Source organism: Rhipicephalus microplus, chromosome 1, assembly GCF_043290135.1.
Source record: "Rhipicephalus microplus isolate Deutch F79 chromosome 1, USDA_Rmic, whole genome shotgun sequence".
In the NCBI taxonomy this organism is placed as follows: Eukaryota; Metazoa; Arthropoda; class Arachnida; order Ixodida; family Ixodidae; genus Rhipicephalus; species Rhipicephalus microplus.
In genome coordinates this window covers 287,632,856-287,653,237 of record NC_134700.1, presented here as the reverse complement: position 1 = coordinate 287,653,237, position 20,382 = coordinate 287,632,856, and the positions used below count along the sequence as shown (strand labels likewise).

Below are 20,382 nucleotides of genomic sequence, written 5' to 3'. Positions count from 1 at the left end.
GTGCAATAGTTGTGACGGAAGGGCTGTGAACAGCACATGCTGTGTGAAATGGCAATATAGTGAAAACCCGCAATAACGAAGTCGCGCAACAACAAAACATTTTTCTATCCCCGGCAAATCGCCCTGGGATTCAATGTTTCTCGCATTTCTCAACCACGAAATTCTACTAATCTCCAACACTGCAGCAACGAAAATTTACGGAACTTTTCCCAACATATTATCCACTCGCACACAGTCAACATACATCTCTTTACTTTAAAGTTAAGCTGTATAAAGTACTTCCACATCGTGTTTGCGTGGACGTCGTCGTATTTACAAAATCGGCCCGGTGCCGGAAGCAGTTGCACACCTCAAAAAGCATGGAGCACAAGATTCAACGTCACAACTGACAACTTGCTGTATTGCGAAGATATACGCACTCGCTCACGGCAAAGATCTAAAAGGCAGGCTAATTAAAATTTGGCATTAAAAGTTTGTTTTACGGACTATTTCTCTGTTTGCACTATATCAGTTGTTTCCCCACCATTTTTGTTATCACGGGTTTTTAACTTTAGCATGTTCAGTTGCTGCAAGAAAAAAATCTCACTTACCTGGCTCGTAGCAAATGAGACTAGGCCTGTTCATGGACTTCTTGTAACAGAGAAAAACATCTGAGCCAACCTGCAGATATGGGAATATGAACAGGACATTTCCACAATCTGTTTTGTCTTACACCAAGATAACTAAACTAGAAAGCTTGTGTGCAAATGAAGTCGGCCAAGGAGGCTGTGGTAGTTGGCCACAAACCAGCCTAGTACTTTGGTGGCCTTTAAACTAATTATTTAACCATGGAGGACTTCTTTGATGCACAGACAGTCAAACAACGTGTGTTAATGTATGTGACAGTATTACCCTGCAATTTATTACAAATAGTGCCTCCACTATACATCCTCCCTCTGAGTAAAAAGTGTCACACACATATTCAGTAAAAACTGTAGTACAGCTGCATGTTTGCCGCCATTCTAATGATGAACAAGGGTTTACCTAGGGAAAAAAATGATTATATCAGGAAATTTGATGCACTCACCATGCCTTTATTAAGATTGCGGTCAATCTTACAGTATGCATGGGGAGGTGTCTCACCCTGAAAGTAAAAGGAGAAAATTATTGTACATCCTCAAACCGAAATATTGATGCTACACCTAAAAAATGTCCAGCAAATTCTGGTTAACTGTGTTACAACAACCATCTCGAGCCATATTAACTTTCAATGATGAGTATGACATTAGCAACGTTATCATTCCTTTGTCCAATTTTGATGTCCCATACAACTACTATATTTTGCAGCATGCCAAATAGCCTGCATCTTTTTTGCATGATGGTAAATTTATTTGCTAAGATTCAAATATATTCCATCTTCTTGAATGATGATGATATGTGGCCTTTTATTGGTGCAAGGGCCATAACTGGCCAAAGAGTGCCAGGAAATTTTAAATTTGAAAAGCACTGATGTGTGGTTTGCAGTGACATATGAAAGATGCAAACTATGAGGCTGCTACGTGGCTGTATAGGGGCCTAAAACTCCACACTTTAAGGCGGGTAAAAGATATATGTATTTAAAATCACGAGGGTGGCATGAAATGCTTCTAACACAGATCAATGGCAGTGGTCATTGAATTTATAATGAGGTATATGGCATAAGCACGAATGCCTCACTGATAGCCCTTGTGTCCAAGGGTCGCGAGGCAGGTGCTAATTTAATGTTCCTACGTAGCAGCAACCTCTACTCCGAGAGGTCGTGCTATGGGGATGCCTGGAAATATGACATTAAAACTATTGACATTTTTTAAAAACATGAACCGAGATTGATAACTAAAACCTATAAACATCAAAGGGTGCAAGGGAATTTGATGATGGAAGGGAAACGGGAAGCGTTTTTTTTTAAGTGTGTCTAATTCTGTGCACTTTACTAAAACATGAAACACGGTGAGTGGTTCGCCGCACTTATTGCATAGAGGTGGATCACCACTGGACAAAAGGTGTGAGTGAGTACTATGTGTGTGTCCTATCCTTAACCTGGTGAGTGTGACTTCTGTGTGGCGTGACCTCGAAACTGATGGCCGATTCCCGAGACTTGGCTTAATGAGGTGAAGTTTGTTCTGTGTTTGTACGTCCCACAGCCGCTGCCAATGATCCCTCAGCTCTCGTTTAAGATAGGGATTGAGGTCAAATGCAGGAACCGCAATAGATGTATTGATGGTGGCATTCTTGTGGGCGGGAAGAGCTAGTCAATCCGCCAACACGTTTCCTTGAATCTCGCGGTGTCCTGGCACCCAGCAGACTACGACATATTGTTTCTGTACGTAGATCATGCATAAAAGTGAGTAAACAGAGGCAAGGACAGGGTTCGTGTGTTTTTTAAGGGTTTTCAGGGTTGTTACCATGCTTAGAGAATCGGTACATATTACAGCTTCTGCCAACTTCATTTCTTTTGATATGTTTGATGGCCGATAATATCGCATATGCCTCTGCAGTGAAGATGCTTGTATTGGGGTGCCGAACACCTACATCCGAAAAAGATGGACTGACGGCAGCATCGGACACATAAGTATGAGATTTTGAGGCATCGGTAAAGAATTTCGAGAAAGTGTATTTGTGCTGTAGTTCAAGGAAGTGTGTACGAATATGTGCAGTAGGTGCATGTTTAGTAACCACCATGAAGGAAACATCACAGTGTATGAGTTGCTATTACCACGGCAGGAGATTTGCAGTGGGGGCTGCCAGATGGTGTTGAGAGAAATGGCACGCCCATTTCCTGAGCTAGGGTCCTTACACGCAGTGAGTAGGGCTGCCTCAAGGAAGGACGGTTGTCAAATAATGCTGAACTGGAGAGATTGTTAATTGTAGAGTGTGCAGGGTGTTCACAGTTTAATTTCAGAAAATACACAAAAGCCGTGTAAGACCTCTGCAGGTGAAGCGACCACTCGTTCGATTCAGCGTAGAGGCTTTCTACGGGGCTCGTGTGAAAAGCATTCATAGAAAGACGAATTCCAAGATGGTGAACAGCGTCTGGCATCTTCAGGGCAGTTGGTGTGGCGGACTGATAGACAATGGCTTCGTAGTCTAGGCGAGTGCGAGTGAGGCTTTTATACAGATAGAAAAGACACTTCCTGTCACTACCCCACGTGGTGGGTGACAACACTTTCAGAACATTCTTGGTTTTTAAACACTCGTTTTTTGTATATTTGATGTGGGGTATGAAAGTTTTGCGTCTAATATGAGGCCTAAGAATTTATGTTCGGTCTTCACTGATAGAAGCTGACTATAAAAATTAATCTCAGGATCTGAATGAACGCCCCTCTTTCTGGTGAATAGGACGCAAGTGCTCTTCTGTGGGTTCAATTTAAAACCATTTTCGTCTGCCCATTGTGCGACCTTGTTTAAACTTAGCTGTACTTGTCGTTCACACATGGAAATGTTGCACGATTTAAATCCGACCTGTACATCGTCGACATAGTGCAATAAAACATACTGCGAGGGATGTATAGGCGCAAGGAATTCATTTTCACAATAAAAAGTGTGCAACTCAGTACACCACCTTGTCGCACTCCAGTTTTTTGGAGAAACGTTCGGGATAAAACAGCGCCTAATGGAACACGAAATGTACAATTAGACAGGTAACTTTCAATTTTAGTCAACATTCTTCCCCGCACCCCTAAATGTGACAGGTCTCTGATGATGCCAAAATGCCACACAGTGTCATAGGCCCTTTCCATATCGAAGAACACAAAGAGCAAAAATTGGTTATAGACGAAAGCGTCCCGAATTTGTGCCTCGATACGGACAAGGTGGTCACTAGTGGATTTAGCCTCTCTAAACCCACATGGATGTGGGTCAAGTAGATTATTTGTCTCTAGGAAGTGCCTGAATCGCCGATTTATCATCTTCTCAAAAACCTTGCAAAGGGAGCTAGTCAGGGTGATGAGCCTGTAGCTTGACACAGAGGACGGGTCCTTGCCGTGTGTTAGGATAGGAATAATGATAGCTTCTTTCCAGGCTGAGGGGATCTCGCCGGAAAACCATACAGCATTACACAGGGAGAGAAGGGCTTTTTTGAGTTTCGGATGGCACATGTTTTAACATTTCATATACTACACGGTCGGAGCCTGGGGCGGATTCATTGCATCAGGTAAGGGAAGCCTGTAGTTCAGCTAAAGAAAAAGGTTCATTGTATGCCTCATGTTTCGTGGTTTTTGCTCTATTTTCTGTCTTTTTATTTTGGTTTTATGTCGCTAAAGCGCTTGAGTATAGTTCGACGAACTGGCGACCTGTTCAAAGTGCGCCCCAAGGGAGTTCGCCTGGTCCTCCAAGCTGTTGCCTTGTGCATTCACTAGTGGAAGTGAGTGTTCCTGTCGTCCTGCTACTTTACCAACCATGTTTCAGACTCTCGCCTCATCTGTATATGAATTATTACCCATTAAAAATTTCTGCCAGCTCTCTTTTCTCACTTGTCGACGAACTCTTCTTCCTTGGGACTTAATGTCTCTGAAACTGTTAAGATGCTCGGATGTCGGTGAGTACCGAAGCAGCCTCCACACTTTATTTTGCTTTTTGCGTGCATTTCGACACTCGCTATTCCGCCAAGGAACCCGTTGTTTTGCACAGAGTCCCGTTTGTGGGATACATTTTGTTGCAGCATCAATTAGAAACGTGGTAAAGAAGTCAACAACTGCATCTACGCTTAAGCCACGTATGTTGGACCAACTTAGGCGAGCAGCTTTTCTAAACTCTCCCCAGTCGGCCTTGTCGATCTGCCATCTGGGAATCTGTGGAGGACATGCATTATCTATTGGTGTGCTCAGGATTATTGGAAAGTGACTGCTTCCATAAGGATTATTAATGACTTTTCATTTGAGTAGGGGTAGGAGTGAAGAAGATGTAATGCTGAGATCTATGGATGAGTAGCTGTTGGCCAGGCTGTAATATGTTAGTTGCTTCTGATTCAAAAGACAAGCGCCAGATGAGAAAAGAAACTGTTCAATTAGACACCCTCGTGCAACGCAGCGAGAATCACCCCATAAACTACAATGTGCATTAAAGTCTCCAAGAATGCGATAAGGCTCAGGTAGTTCGTCTATCAAGGACTGAAATTCATGTTTTTCCAAGAGGTATAGTGGAGGTATTTAAAGAGTGCAGATGGTGACGAGATTGTTCAAAAGAACTGCTCGAACAGCCACTGCCTCAAGGGATGTTTGTAGTGGTAAATGTGTACATGCAACATCCTGATGAACTATAATGGCCACCCCACCAGATGACGCTACAGCGTCATTGCGATCCTTTTTGAATATTACATGAAGACGTAGAAAATTGGTGTTCTTGGAATTTGAGTGTGTCTCTTCTACACACAGCACTTTTGGTGACTGTTTGTGTGAGAGTTCCTGGATATCGTCAAGGTTTCTGAGCAGCCCTGTGACGTTCCATTGTATAATTTGTGTATCCATTGTGAGTGTAAATGAGTGCTGTGTGTACTAAAATAAGTACTGTGTTACTTCAGGAGCCCTTGTCAGGCGCCGTGATGATAGTTTTTGACTTTCTGGCTCGCTCCAAAGAGCCCCATCTGTCCTTTGGCGCCGAAGACACCGTTGAACTTGCTGTTGTGTCCATCACCTCGGACGAGGTGCTGGATGTCCGCTCGCGGTTCACGCGTACGGGCAGGGAAGTCTTAGGGCTATCAGTCAAAACAGAAGGCCTGAGGCTTCAGGTCCAGAGGCGTGCAAGCCTTTTGGTGGCGGAAGAGCCTGTGCTACTTCCGCTGAAAGGGTGAATGGCGCTGCCGCCCGTCCACTCTGTGTGGTACTTGCGGGCACCGCGGATTTTGGTGGCACTGCCCCATTTCGTGCCACCTCCGCGAACGAAGGACCCCGCAAAGGTGGACGCTTGCGTGCCTCCCTAAACGAGATGTTTTCATTAACTTTGAGCATATATTTTTATTCATGTTCCCATGCAAGACGTGCGAGAAAAAGCGAGGTGTCCGCCGTCACAGTTTGCACAGTGGGGAGTTTCTTCTTCACAGTTGTCTGTAGCATGTTCATGCAAACTACACTTTGCACACGTTTGACGGCCGTGGCAGCTCTGAGAGCCATGGCCGAAACGCTGGCACTTAAAACAATGTCAGGGGATGGGGATGTAGGGTCGGACCTCGAACTTCAAGTAGTCTGTTTTGATATACTCTGGAAGTGTGCTTGTGCAAATTGTAAGAATGAGGTGCTTTGTCGGGTTTTTTTTTTTTGTTGTCCCGCCTGATTTTAATTCTCTGTACATGTGTTACTGCTGTTTGTTCCAGCCCTCAAAGAGCTCACTGTCAGATTAATTAGGTCTTGATCAGATACTACGCCTCGGGAACTCAGGGAATGATGTGGTGTGATAGATACAGGTGTGGTTCCAAAAGAGGTGAGTTATGTCAGGTTTTCATACTGGATCTTGCTTTGAACTTCAAGAAGAAGGTCGCCACTAGCCATACGTGCAGCCTGATAACCTGGACCAAGGGTATTGATGAGGCATTTCAAAACGACAAACGGAGAGATTGTTCTTGCGTCCTTTTTTTGTGTTTCACGGTGAATTACATGGAAGCACGGGAAAATTTCTTTTAGCTTTATGAATACATTCAATGTTGCTTCGATGCGCCCCCTCTTAGGGAGAGGGCGATCAGACAGTTTGGGGAATAGAAAAGAGGCCATTAAGTATATATAAATTCAGCAGCCTTGTCAGCCGCTCACCATGGAGCCCAACATGGGGACGCAGTAGCACAATTATAAAAAAGCATGCTAGTGCCAGCTGTACAAAGCCACTATAACCCAATATTATGTGACCAAGAGAGAGAACATACACAAGGTATGTGCTCCTGGAAGATGGAAGTAAACAGAAGTGAGGCAATGACAGGAAAGATTGAAAGAGAAAAAAAGACGAAGATCAAGAGAGAGAGAGAGACAGAAAAAGGCAATTTCCCCTGCCGATTTCCCCTGAGTGGGTCAGCCCAGGGGTGCCGTCTACATGAAGCTGGGGCAAAAGGGATGTGCTGCGTCTGCTGGGGAGCATTAAAGGTCCAAACACCCAGCGTCAGCTCAGCCCCCCGGCTAAGCCACGTACGGCGAGGCATGGGAGGGAGTCGGTACGCTCTCGTTGGCTCGGGTCCGTGGTGTTGCCACGCACCAAACGCCTGTTTGCGCAGACGCCCCTGCAGGGCATCTTCTAGAAGGCACACAAAATGTTGCTCTCGAAACTTCACAGTGTCATTGCCACACTTAGCCACAGTACTTTCCCTGGTCAATATCAAACATCAGTTACAATAAAGAAACAGAATGGCTGCATGGAGCTCAGTCAACAAGTTGTCATCTCAATGGGATGCTGAACGAAATTTGAAAAAGCTGATGAAAACATCGAAGTTCTACAAAGATGTTACTGTTCCAATAAAGAGAGTTTGTTTCATATATTTCTGAACAGCTGGCTGCATTTTTTGAGGATTGTAAACGCACATCGGTTTCGTCAAAGCGCAAGCCGTGATGTCAAAGCCACCGCAGCAAATGCAGGATGCACGTTTTGTTCTCCTACTTTTCTTTCCCCCACCACTTCTTTATGTCTCACTCTTCCTCTTCCAAAAAGGTGCTCAGATGTGCCCCGCCATTTAGAAGCCCAATCCCACCCCGGAGCATTGTTCACTGCTTGTGCCGATCACACTGGTTATAGGAACCGAAGTGGAAGCTGACCGGGTTTCGAGTTGTGAGTGATGGCTGGCATTATTGGCATGCCCATCGCTGGTGCATTAAACGTCGCTGAGTGCCACCTCCTCCAAATCACGGTGCAGCTGCTAGACGCAGCAGTTTGTGAAAAATGCAGTAAATTCATTATTTTCCTCTAGCTTACGAGTGGGAGTGGGAAGACAGAATGACCAGATACAATGAAATTACAAAGCATTATAGATTACAGAGGGGCATATTCCCGCCACCTCACCCAAAATTAACAAAAAGACAGTCTGTCGAATGGCGGCAGTTACAAACTAGGACATATCCGAATCCTGCGCTATCGCACATAATATATCCTGATATATACAAAACGGACAGGTGCAAGCGTTGCGACTCCAGAGCCACTCTGGAGCATATGTTATGGGAATGTAGAGGGATTAGTACTCATAACAAGTATGCGGCCTCTGCTGACAGCCTTCGCGCGCGCTGGGAAGCCGCAATGCTCAGTTCCGTCCTCGAAGACCAAATGTGGGCCGTCCAGTGGGCCGAGGAAGCCGCCAGGATTCAAGGACTCCTGGCCGTAACCTAGGCGGGGCCAATCGCCCACCCCATCTACTCGCCGGACTCTGAATAAAGTTCTTTCCTCCTCCTCCTCTAGCTTACGCCTATGATGTAGGTTGTGCCTATCGTTTTCAGAACCCATTCTTTCAACGTGGCGGAAAATCTTCGCCACAGAAATTTTGTTCGGTATTTCTTTAATTAAGCATACTAAACAAGTTAAAGTAATCAAAGCAGCGTATATAACAATAAACACCAGAAGAAACTTTTCATAAGCATACAAATGTCAAAATTTATTCTATTTCAGAATTTACCACATTTTCCCGCATAATTTTTTCTACATATGAACTCATAAGCTCAATCACAATCCTGGCAACATACGTGCATGGTTAGATTATGGTCTCTGAAGTTTGGTACAGTCTCATGGCAATTAGTACTGCATAAATATGGAATTATTACGTCCTGATGCAGTTTCAGAGCCATGAGGCAAAATCATGTACTCATACAAACTTCTCCTCTGCCTATTGCTACAAGAAAATATAAGAGGGTTCAATCAAATTGTATAAAAGACAAACAATGATTTTTCTCTTTCACTTAACTTTATGTGAATGACAAACAGGGCTTTCAAGAGTAATTTACTCATCAATAAGCAATTCATTATGTTCGGCTACAAAAAAGTCACAGCTTTGATGCACAGGCAAGACAATGAACGCGATAGCAACAAATTGGTAGTCATGCGCAGAATCGCAAGCATATCTAGATGTTCCCCGCATTTCTCACGCACAAATAACGCACGAAACATACTCGCAGGTACAGATTAACGCGAATAAGTGTCTCAGTTATTACTTCGTTGTGTCTGAAAAGCGAGCTCTTTTCCCATATGGAGACTGTGCGATGATTGCAGTGATCTTTGTGCGCTCGGTAACTACAACAGAATCGTTCCGGCAAAACCCAAAGGCTAGCCAAGATGAAGGATCCTCCCCACTGCGAGATAAGGGAGCGCGTGATCGAGCGTCCACCACCTCCTCTACGCGGGGCAAAGTATGCGGGGGCGATGAGTGCAAGCCGACGCGTCGTGACTATGTGTGGACGCGCGCTCACTGTGCCATCTTGCTGGTAAGGCTGAAAACACAATATTCCCCACCTCCTTAAGATGCTTGGCACCAGCGGTAAGTGGTAGATATAAATAGCTTGTCGTTTGAATGTTGAAGGACGTCACACTTTCGTCTCAGTGGTCCCAAGTTCGATTCCACGCAACAGTCTTTTTCTTGATTTTTTTTTTTCTTTCTTGCATTTTCATATATATAGATACATACACATATACGGTGAGTGACGACGAGCCGACGCCAGCGCCAAAATCCAGCCGAGAGTGTCCATATAATAGACCCCTTTCATAATTCGCAAGTGCGCTTCTCGGCACTGCATGTTTGCCCTACTAATGGCGGCACCTGTCCTACTTCAAATGGAGACCAGGTCCTAGTGAAACACGCTGGGGCTCGTCTATTGTGCGCAGCAATGTCGAGATAGGTAAGCCTTCATTTTCCAAGTCTTAGTGCAAATAAACTGCGCTTGAACACTCTGTTTGCAGATAGTGACTAGCCGCCATTAGTAGGGCAAACTGCATAGCAGGAAAGCTAGCTTTACAATTATAAAAAGGGTCTATTGTGCAATAAATAACCTAATAAAAACTGCACTTGTAGCATGAAAGCGATTTATTCTGTTTTTGTCGGCATTTGCCCACCCTTGCCAATTTCGGGTAGGATGCAGAGCACCAATCACTAAAGCACTTACCATTAATTTTATGCTAAAGACTTATGAAGATTTCTTTTTGGGGGGAAGGGGGAGTCAATTTTCTATGTTTTTCCTATATTTTATTATTTTTCAATATTGTATTTTTTTTTAGTTACCTCAAATGATTGCAAGTTGACAGTACATTGTGTTGGTTTCTTAAAAACAAGCACCAAGTTTGAAGCTATTGCTTTAAATAGGAAAGAAGCTCCGATGCCCCTGTATAGCTCACTAGAGAGCACCTTAGTATGCTTTTTAAAATAATTAGTGGTTAACTGTGGCTTGTAATTAAGATGAACTTTAGAGTTACTAGGTAATGTTTCTTATTGAATTTCACTGAGACAAACTACTTATGGTATACATAACTCTGTGTAACAATAAAAATGGCTTTGCGGACACCTGATGAATGCATACAATTCTTTACTCAAAAACTTCCAACACACGCACCGTCAGAGAGTCTCCACAATGTCGCTAACATTTCAAAGAAGACAAAGCTGTAGTTCAATTTATGAAAAATTGCAAATTTTAGTGAATTTCTCACTAAGCAGCAAGCTGATCATCTGCTAATAAAAACTGAGCACTTGCCTTGTTGGCGAGAATGACACAAAGGTCGGTGACAACCAGCTGATTGCATGGGGCATTTTCAGAGGCCCTGCGAAAAGTTAGGAATGTTCGAGAGCCACTGTTGTTCACATTCGCTGGCCTCCCATAAGGTGTTTTCTTGAGAATCTCACTGTCAGCCATGACACGCTGCTTGTTTTCGTACAGGACCCTGCTCAGACACATAGAAACAGGAAAACAATGAGGTCATGGGTTTGATTCCTTCAAATGATCACACTCCAATATAATGAAGAATGTACAAATGCAGTTGATCTTCTATAGTACATTAAAGCGCCAGCCATACATGGCCGCTATAAGCAAATATAACTGCCCAAGGTTGAGCAACTACCCAAGGTTATCCCTTAAGGAACTAGAGATCATCTACATTAATCTGAAGCCACCCACAAGGGCATGTGAAAACAAGATGAGAGTGGTTCGGAATATCTGGCAAAGTCTTGTTCTGCCCAGGGAGCTCAAATAAACTGATGATAATTTGTGATCAAGCCTGTACATGGTTTCTTGATTAGAGGAAGTACCTAGTAATTTTAGTGAAGTGTGCAGAAGAAACTTTCATCGGTAGTTGTCTGCACTGCAGCTTGATGAGGGCTAGCTGGTACTAGATTAGGGCAGAGGATGAAATAGCACAATTTGAACAAAGATAACAAAGGAACAAAGACCTTGCACTTGTCCTGTGGTCTTCGTTTCTATGTTTTCCTTGTTCAAATCACACAGTTTCACCCTCTTCTTTAGTTATCTGCATTAGGTGCTTTTTGGGTAAATGCCAACATTAAAATGCTCAAGTTATTTGAAATACTAATCAGTTCTTTCAAACCTTCCCACCATATATAAACCAGTAAATGAGAAAGGAGAAGCTAACCACTTACCCAATGTCCACAAGCGGAGGTTTGTCCCTTCCTCGGCGGTAGCAGAGGTATATACTGGGACTCCTAAGGCTACCATGGTTTAGATCGGCCGGGAATCCCATCGGAGTCTGTTCGATGCATTCGAATCCGGGCGGCGGCGTCTCGCCCTCGGTGCGCACAATCACGGCAATGTCCGTCACGGGCATAGACCCGTAGCTTGCCCCAGATGACTGCATCGCTACGCAGTCCTCTTCGAGGGGCCGTGGGTTGGCAGGAAGCCCGGCCACCACAAAGTAGTCTGCCACACGCTTCTCCTCCATGGCGCCTTGCAACCTCGTCTCTTATATACTATCACTTATGTGGCTGGCAGCGAGCTGCGCAAGCTCTTGCTTCTTCTTTCAGGCAATGATGTCATTTTCAGAGGTCGAAAAGTTTGATTTCAATTACTTGCAAGTGGCTCCACTTCAGTTTTACTGCAAACCATCAAGAAACAGCACAGCTAAGCATTTCCCTCAGCAACAGATTTTTTATTATAATTGCCTTCCCACAATTTAGGCATTTGTCAGCACAGAATAAAAACTGTGACGCTTCCAGGGCTATTGCTAAACTTTCTTTTCATTATTTGTTAACAAGCAAGCAGTGAATAAAGGGAAAGCATGGTAACATTCAAATGCACCCTGTTTGCATGTATTTATGTAAAAAGAAATAATTACAGGAGCCCATGTGAGTAAAGGCACAAAGTAGGTAACTTTTTACAAGAAAACTAGACTCTGCTTTCAAAATTTTCTTTCTACGATGACATATCTCGTATAACTACGACATTTTCTTCCATCTCCCTAAGGGCACCTACAGCACTACACAATGATTGATGATTGATATGTGAGGTTTAACGTCCCAAAACCACCATACGATTATGAGAGACGCCGTGGTGGAGGGCTCCGGAAATTTCGACCACCTGGGGTTCTTTAACGTGCACCCAAATCTGAGCACACGGGCCTACAACGTTTCCGCCTCCATTGGAAATGTAGCCGCAGCAGCCGGGATTCGAACCCGCGACCTGCAGGTCAGCTGCCGAGTACCTTAGTCACTAGACCACCGTGGCGGGGCGACACTACACAATGTGTGGCTGAAGTCTACTCATGTCTCCTTCCACAGTAGCCTAAACAGCCTTCTTAAACCACTGCCATGGATGAATATAAGAAAGGCTGTCTGTTTTGAAAAACCAGACATGGGCTTGAATACAAATGTAAAAGAACGAAGAATTCCTTATTTTGTGCAGTGGCTATAACCAATCATCTCCAAATTGCAGTTCTGGTTACCAATGAGTGTTGGGCATTGTTAAATAGCAGTAATAAAGTGTGAGGAAATATAAATATGTAGAATGAATTAAGTATACAGACACAAGTAGTAGGATGAAAACACTAAATTATGCATTAAGCCCCGTGAATGCTACATTTTGCACTATCTGTAAAATGGAAATAGTGTGATGTAAGAGAGATGATGCAGTGGGAAACCAAACTCAGAGGGCGACATGAGAATATGGTCTAGGAACAGGAATATAATTACACAATTATTTCAGGCATAATATTGGTTATGGGTGTGGCATGAAAGAAAGATAAAGAGGAATTGTCACACTACACAAATGAAGGCAAGAAAAATTGGTATTGGCCCAGATTTTCATTGCCACATCATAAGTATGCAGTGCTGGCAAAATTCCAGCATCGCAGTCGTACAAACATACTGTTGCATGTCTGACATCTCCTGTTGGTTCGATAATGCTAGGAAATAAGGCTTCACAGAGCATAGATTTGATAGGAATGGCTGCATAATGCAGTGTTATTTCCTAGCTTATTTCTTCCTCTATGCCTTCTACCAGGTACCAGCATAAAGAACACCTGACATGGTCGCATACTTAATCATATAACTACGCATATGAAAGTATCAATTTGAAATGAACTAACAGGAGCAGTTGGGCGAGTTGGCACAAATTTTTTATTTGAAGAAAGAACACAAAAAAACAACAACAGAGAAACGAAAAGACAGGAGGATGGGCTACTGGAAAATGAAATTATTTGGAAAGCGTAGAAAGATACAAAGTGCAAAAACAAAAAATTAAATAATCAAGCAACCGCAGAATAAATATGAATATGAAAAGCCTGCAAAAGTGGGTTTTTCGTGCATCAGCTATCCTTTGGTGGCACGAAGTCTAGGCGCGAGGTGTATACATTTAAAGGAACAGACAACTGAATTTTTTTCCGACCCAGTTTTTTTTCTGGCGCGCCAGAAATGTTACTCTTTGTAGTGTTCATAGCTGCAGTCATTATTCCTAAAAGAATGTAACTATTTTGTAAGCAGTATTTTTCTATCTGAAAGGCTCTGAGCACGGATGTTCCTTTTTGTCCAGCAACGCTGAGGATTGATAGCGATGCCGATAGCCCTTCTAGCGACTTGTGCATGCTGTCATTCTGCTTTCGCAGGAGTTCCTTCAATTACGCTTAACCACATTTATTCTGAGCTTTAAAACTATTTTTAAAAATAACGAGCCACCATTAAAATGAGACGATGTGGCTTTATACAGCTTTCCTGCATTTGTACACCGTTGCGTGCACCTGTGGCCAAAGTTAATTCGCCTGTGTCTTAAATGGCTTGTCCTGTCGTCATTACTTTCTCGACACACGAGCCAATCCAAGAGACCAAAAACGTCACTGCACATTTTCCTGGCCGTTCCGAGTAGCAGTGCACGTCATTTTTGAGACAAAGTGTTGGTAAAAGAAATTGCTCCAAAATCTAGGCAACCCGGAATCAAGCATGAATGTTGCTCAAGACTTGATGATGAGCATGGGATCATTGCGTCATGCAAAGGCAGCGCCCTTTTAATGCGTAATACTAACGCAGGCCTATATTTACATTTTTATTAAGTAATATCTAATACTATACTATAAATAATCTAATAACCTAATGATCTAGTACTATAAAAAGCTAACAATACTTCAATACAAACAAAAAATTTTCGACTGCATATACTAACCTACGGTCACGTGTCAGGATGCATTGAATAATTGAAGTTCCTGCAACCAGGTGGTGCCACAAGCCATTTTTTTTGCAATCTTCAATGAATAAAAATATAACTCAACTTCTCAAGAGGGAAAAAAAAAAGGTTGGTTTGAGTCGCTATGAGGGACAATCTTTCTATCCATGCAGTCATCTCATTTGATTTTCTGGGCAGTTGTCGGTCCCTTAAATCTTTCTTTCTTAATCATTTCAGAGTTCGATCTTTTTTGTGAAACGCATTTAAAAAGTATTCTTTATTGCTGACCTAAATTATTCAGACAAGTCTATTTTAGAGAGAAATTGTCTAAGAATTGTTTGGGTGACAGTAAAATCACAAAAATGTTTGTGTTGTTACAGGGACATGTTTTTTTTTTTTTTTTTTCATGAGCAACCGCAAGATGAAGTCTAAAGAAACCTATATGACTTTTAAAAAATTATCTGTTGCAATAAACGTCTGTGTAGATCATAGACATACAGAAATAAGTGAACGAAGTAGCGGTAAGTGGATACAAGGGGCGAGAAAAGCCACTTTTTATACAGTGAGTATCGTCTACCGGCACATGCTTTTAAGGTGTTGCTCGCTCCGCATCTGACTGTTATAGGAACACTGCAACACTTTTTGAGCATGGTCAGAAAACGCTGCCCATCAGCACTAGAGGCTCCCGAAAACATGCGAGCTAAATATTATAGCACAGCATGCGACCTAGAATTCACAATAAATTATCAAAGTCAGCTAAAAATTGCTTTCTTTTCCCTTGACAAATGACGGAAGACGTTCGAAAATCACACGTGGATTACCCATTTATCAGCCTTCGGCTGATTTTAACATGGCATGCTCGGTCGTTACAGGAATCGCCGCGGGAGGATGCGGATTGTCCACGCGCACGATCACCCTCATAAAGCCGCGTATTTGAAAAAAAAAAGAGAGAAAAAGTGCCCAAGGTTGCGAAGTGCTCATGTCGTATTTTGTTTGCCCGTGCCATTTCCTCCTGCTTAGCTTCCAGCGCTTTCGTCGGAATAAGAGAAGAGAGAATGTGATTACAGCTTGCAACATGTCTTCGTAACTCCACTCATACTGAACTGATTCTTAAAATTTTTGCGGCGTTGAATTCATCAAGCAATGAGCTCTTTTATTGAATCCATTCCACGGTTACTAGAAAAAGTGTTTTAGGGCCCCTTTAACTAGTAAGTAACACTTCTTATGACGGGCTAACGGTTACTGAATCAGGTACTAGTAAGCCAGTCGAGCAAGGATAATCGCTGCAACACTTACTTTTGCAGTCGATAAACCGGCACGCACTTCCATAGCACAAGCACAATGTGAGCATACTTAAGAAAATTGTGTAATTGTGAGCACGTCCAAAAAGCAAAAACAAGTCTAAAACATATAAAAATGATTCATCTTATCGCCAACAAAAGAAAAGTGGTTCTTGCACAAGTCCCTCAAACAGGAAATCCAACCACAGCAACATTGTTCGTGTCCGTCAGCGCCAGCAAGGAAATGGGCGTTATTGCGTACCAGGGAGCAATAAATGAGATAATGACAAACCCACCCCCTTTTTCAAAAGATTCTAAACCAGAAAGCCGTCAGTTTTGCGGGAAAAATAAGGCAAAACCGGCCGAAGCACGAAACTGAAACTAGATGCAGCAAAGTTAAAAAAAAACAGAGGAACATCAGTGCTAGAAAAAAATTCTATGGGGTCCCAGAAATGAAGGCAGGCAGCCAAGCATTAAAAATGATCGAAAAGGGTGCCCATTTTAAACATACAGGCAATGATATACATGTAGATCTCTGACCATCTTGTGGCTGTTTGGGATGACATACATGTACATATTTGACCCTCAAAAGATGCATCTGATGACCTATATGTTCTTGACCTTTTTTTTTTTTGTTATATGCACACTCATTCCTTGGTTTTTTTTAACCTTGTTATTTTTGTATTGCATGTGTACATTCTTTTATGCTTTCAGTTAAACTTGAGATGCTAGTAGCATGTTGTCCTGTCCACTTAATATCTTTTTGTTGTGGTTTTGTACCACTTTCCTCAAATATGTACTCTAAGTGACCTGCTTCGTGTACACTGCAGCATGCCATTGTGAAAAAGTGGTGAATAAAATATAATAGTTTAGTAAAAACACTAGTAAGAAGACATAACTCCTCAATAGAGACACATCGCTAGTCACACATTGAAGACAAAATTACCGTGAGGTGAAGATTATTAAACTCAAACTATTAAGCTCCAAAAATCCTCATTAGACAATCCTTAAGCATTTTGCTGTCCTGTTCTGAAATATGAATGCTCCCAAAAGACTGCATGCTCAAGCTGCTTAGGCAGCCAGTTGTTGCAAACAGAAAGAGGACAACGCTTCCTACAAACACTTCTGATTGTTTATCATTTGAAGTGTTCCATCACGTAGCCTATCGCTTTATACCATGGCAGTTAAAGCTGTTTTTCCCAAGTATGCACAGGACAGACAATTTTATCAACACTGGTATGTTACGACTCTCCGACAAACCAGATAAACGTTTTTTCAAGATCGTCGATAGTCTTGAAACAGCTACATTCAAACATAAGTTAAAAAGTACCGAGTTCTCACTCACACATTGGCTATTTAATGCTTTCAAGTCCCTTCTTAAGTAAAGCTAGTCACTACAACGCCAAGAGAGTCCCTTGTACAGAGGGATATTCCCAACTTGGCATGCTCAAATCAGTTGGCGCAGTAAATAATGCAGGACTCTTGTTCAGATGTGTAATTATGTACAAAAGATACTTCATATAACACATCAATACACTTACATACTGTGCATACTTCACACGGAACCGAAATTTGTTAGCATGTTGTCCAATAGTATATGTGCTCTCTCAGAACCAATGATACCATGCAGAATTCTTTTACTATTGTAGCATTACATAAATTTAACTGATCGATTACATCTTCAATATTTTATCTGCACTTTTGGATAAAGGCTGTGGTTAATTAAAAACAAAAACTTATTTCTTAGGTAAGCAGCCAACAACTCCTTTCTGAATATTTGCAAACAAGCCACAGCAAGAATGTTGTGGTTTCGCAATGACTCCTCACATTCAGCAGCAATTTTTGTAACGGTCATTTTCATGCAATCAAATGTCTATGCAAGTTGCTAGACAGAGTTTCTCTTAAATGTACAAATGTAGTGCTATCTCTTTTTACTACCAATAGAAAATTATTCGTCTTCTAAGATATGCTATGTAGCTTTGACAACATGGAGAGCTTTTGGTTAAGTTTTTAAGTGCACAGTTGCCTCCCAAATTCAATTTTTACATCCTTTCTGGCACAACAAAGCTCTTCTTCCGGTACTGACTAATAAGTGCAGTATAACAATTTAATCAGCCTAATAAATTTTTGCTGGTGTCCACAGCAACAATATACTATTGAATTCATCTTCACTACATAAAAGGTATTATTTCTATTATTTATTAATGCACCATACAGTGGTGTCCTGTGCTACCAATGAATAGCCCAACTTACACTTTCAGTAGCAAAGTATTGCAGAAAGATAACAAGAAAGAAACTGCATGGGTTGCTCGATTTAAAGCCTAGTTGCGTGTAAACGTAGAGACCTTTGCCCTGCTCCTTCTGGTTTTTATATTTATTTCCTCATCAGCTAGGAAAGGCGTCACTGTTTCTAGTTCAGGTTCTTTACACATATCAGTACAGTTTCGAACCTCAATTAACGGTAACTGCCCTATAGAATGACATCCAGTTCAAAAAATAACAGGCAAAATCAGAGACTGTGGTTCACTATATTGACTTCAAAAGTTTTAAAATAAAAATAACAAGAAACACTTAACAAATGTGAACGTAGTCCAGCTGTTTCAGTCAGTCATCTGTCAGGATAGTGTGAGCAAAAAAGCAAGGTCCTATTTTAGAGTCCATTTTTTGTGCATGAACCTTTTTGGAGCCATTCACACACAATCGAACTCAATGCTAAACATTTCAACAGTGGGGCACAAACCGAAGGTCTAAGCAACCACACTGGCCACACCCACCTATCATTTCAACACATGATCTCTAGAATTAGTATTCATTATTAATCTGCTAATTAACTTTTTTTTTCAAACAGTTCTATATGGTAACATCACAAGTAGTTACATGCACCAAGTGATGGTGCTTTAGAACAGAAATGCAGGCAGAATGTCCTCAACTGCTCAATGTTTCTCAACTGCTCAATGTTTCAAGTCACAAAACATTCATCAGCCTCATGAACCTCAATTCACTGGCAATATTTCGCAACACCAGTTAATGGGTTTACTCGTACACACCTCATGAATACTTACACCAGAATAACAAATATGCGTAGATAGTTTCGTTATAGTACAGAAATACCAATACCACCAGTGAACTCAACAGTTTTATTAGCATAGTCTCTTATAGAATCATGATAGCCTTCATGAATCCTCTAGAAATGTTTTGTTGAACAGCTCGCATTTTAACATTTAATTCACATTTACGACCACGTGGCAGTAAATAACTAGGAAAATGTGCTATGCTCACATATGAAGCGTTCCTCTGTCTTCTTTCGCATTAGAAACACCCATCAGGCCGGGTTTCTGTTGCAGAGGCATCTTGTTCATTCAGGGAACCTCCATGCTGACTTTTCGGCGGCGATCCTGCACAGGTTCCAAACGCAGGCTTCAAGTGCTGAACCGGTTCGGCGCACTTGGTCGAGTTTAGTTGCCAATCGTATCCAGCAGAGATACGTGGATGCGCTCGTTCAAAGCATGATCAATACCCTGCCTTTATCTCTAAAGAATGCCCGCAATATCTGCGCGCGCAGCGACAACAGGCGTGTTCCGTGCGAACGTCAAACGCTTCGGTGATGCAAGAGATGGGCGCGTACACAACGCAAATCCCGACGGTACGCAAAGCACGAAAGAAACTCACGTTTACCGCGACACGCGGTAGGCAGCAAAAGCTAAACCACACCACTCTGGTGTTCTAGAAGTTTCATTTAATAGCCACTCAAACGTAATTGAATTACAAACTAAAGGGATGCACTATATTTAAGCGAATAAATACACAAAAAGTTCATTAAAAGCTCACAAGTGAGCATCAGACGTGTTGTACTTTCGTTGCGCTGATGGACGAAAGCCAGGCCCTCTCAAATCGTTTACCCGCACCTGCATACGCGCATACGAAGGCTTTTGAAGAGAAGGAAACGCACTCAATCAAGAAGATCAAGATATAGGAGTACGACACATGCCGCCCCTTGTATGACATCGCTGTTGACAAAATATTGTGGCCGTGCAGTGACCCTTTGACTCGGACTGGCAACCAAGTGATATTGGGTGGACTTGTCATCTACCCACTTTAAGGCTCGAATTAAGGTCTCTACGTAAAGGCAATTTACGCGAATGTCATCTTCGCGTTTGTACAGACGCCTAAAATAAGCCTCGCATTTCTCGCTTACTTGTGTTTGCATGCTTATCCGCATCTTACGGGCACGACGCAAGAGCACATCTAGGATGCCAGAAAAGAAGGTTGTACCTCGTAAGGTCACAGAAGACAGTTCGGACGTTATTTGTGCGGGGATTTTACTCCGATTTTTTTTTACACACACGGGATCTCACAAGTACCACCGCACAGGGCATGAGTCATTCAAAATTCACCTTGCGCACACATGCCTGCCATGTTTGTTGAGTTCCGCTGCGTCTTCAAAGGTTTCCGGTTTTCGGCTTCGGCTACTAATCGCACGTAGCCCACTGGCGCTGCTACACCACAGCCGCCGTCGCCGCGTTTGAAGTGTGTCATTTGCGCGCGTT

At 42.5% G+C, this 20,382-nt stretch overlaps 1 protein-coding gene across 4 annotated transcripts in view; it reads right to left on the bottom strand.

Annotated features, from left to right (window-relative positions):
* Nucleotides 1-11,992, bottom strand: part of Crag (DENN domain-containing protein Crag) — a 61,908-nt gene extending 49,916 nt beyond the window's left edge. For all 4 annotated transcript variants that reach the window (XM_037412121.2, XM_075865087.1, XM_037412122.2 and 1 more), the window contains exons 1-4: nt 11,549-11,992; nt 10,650-10,836; nt 1,067-1,123; nt 591-660 (exon numbers count right to left, since the gene is read on the bottom strand). In XM_037412121.2, the coding sequence (XP_037268018.2) occupies nt 591-660; nt 1,067-1,123; nt 10,650-10,836; nt 11,549-11,847 (613 nt within the window). In that variant the 5' untranslated portion in view covers nt 11,848-11,992. The remainder of the gene's footprint in view (nt 1-590; nt 661-1,066; nt 1,124-10,649; nt 10,837-11,548) is intronic.
* Nucleotides 11,993-20,382: the final 8,390 nt, after the last annotated feature.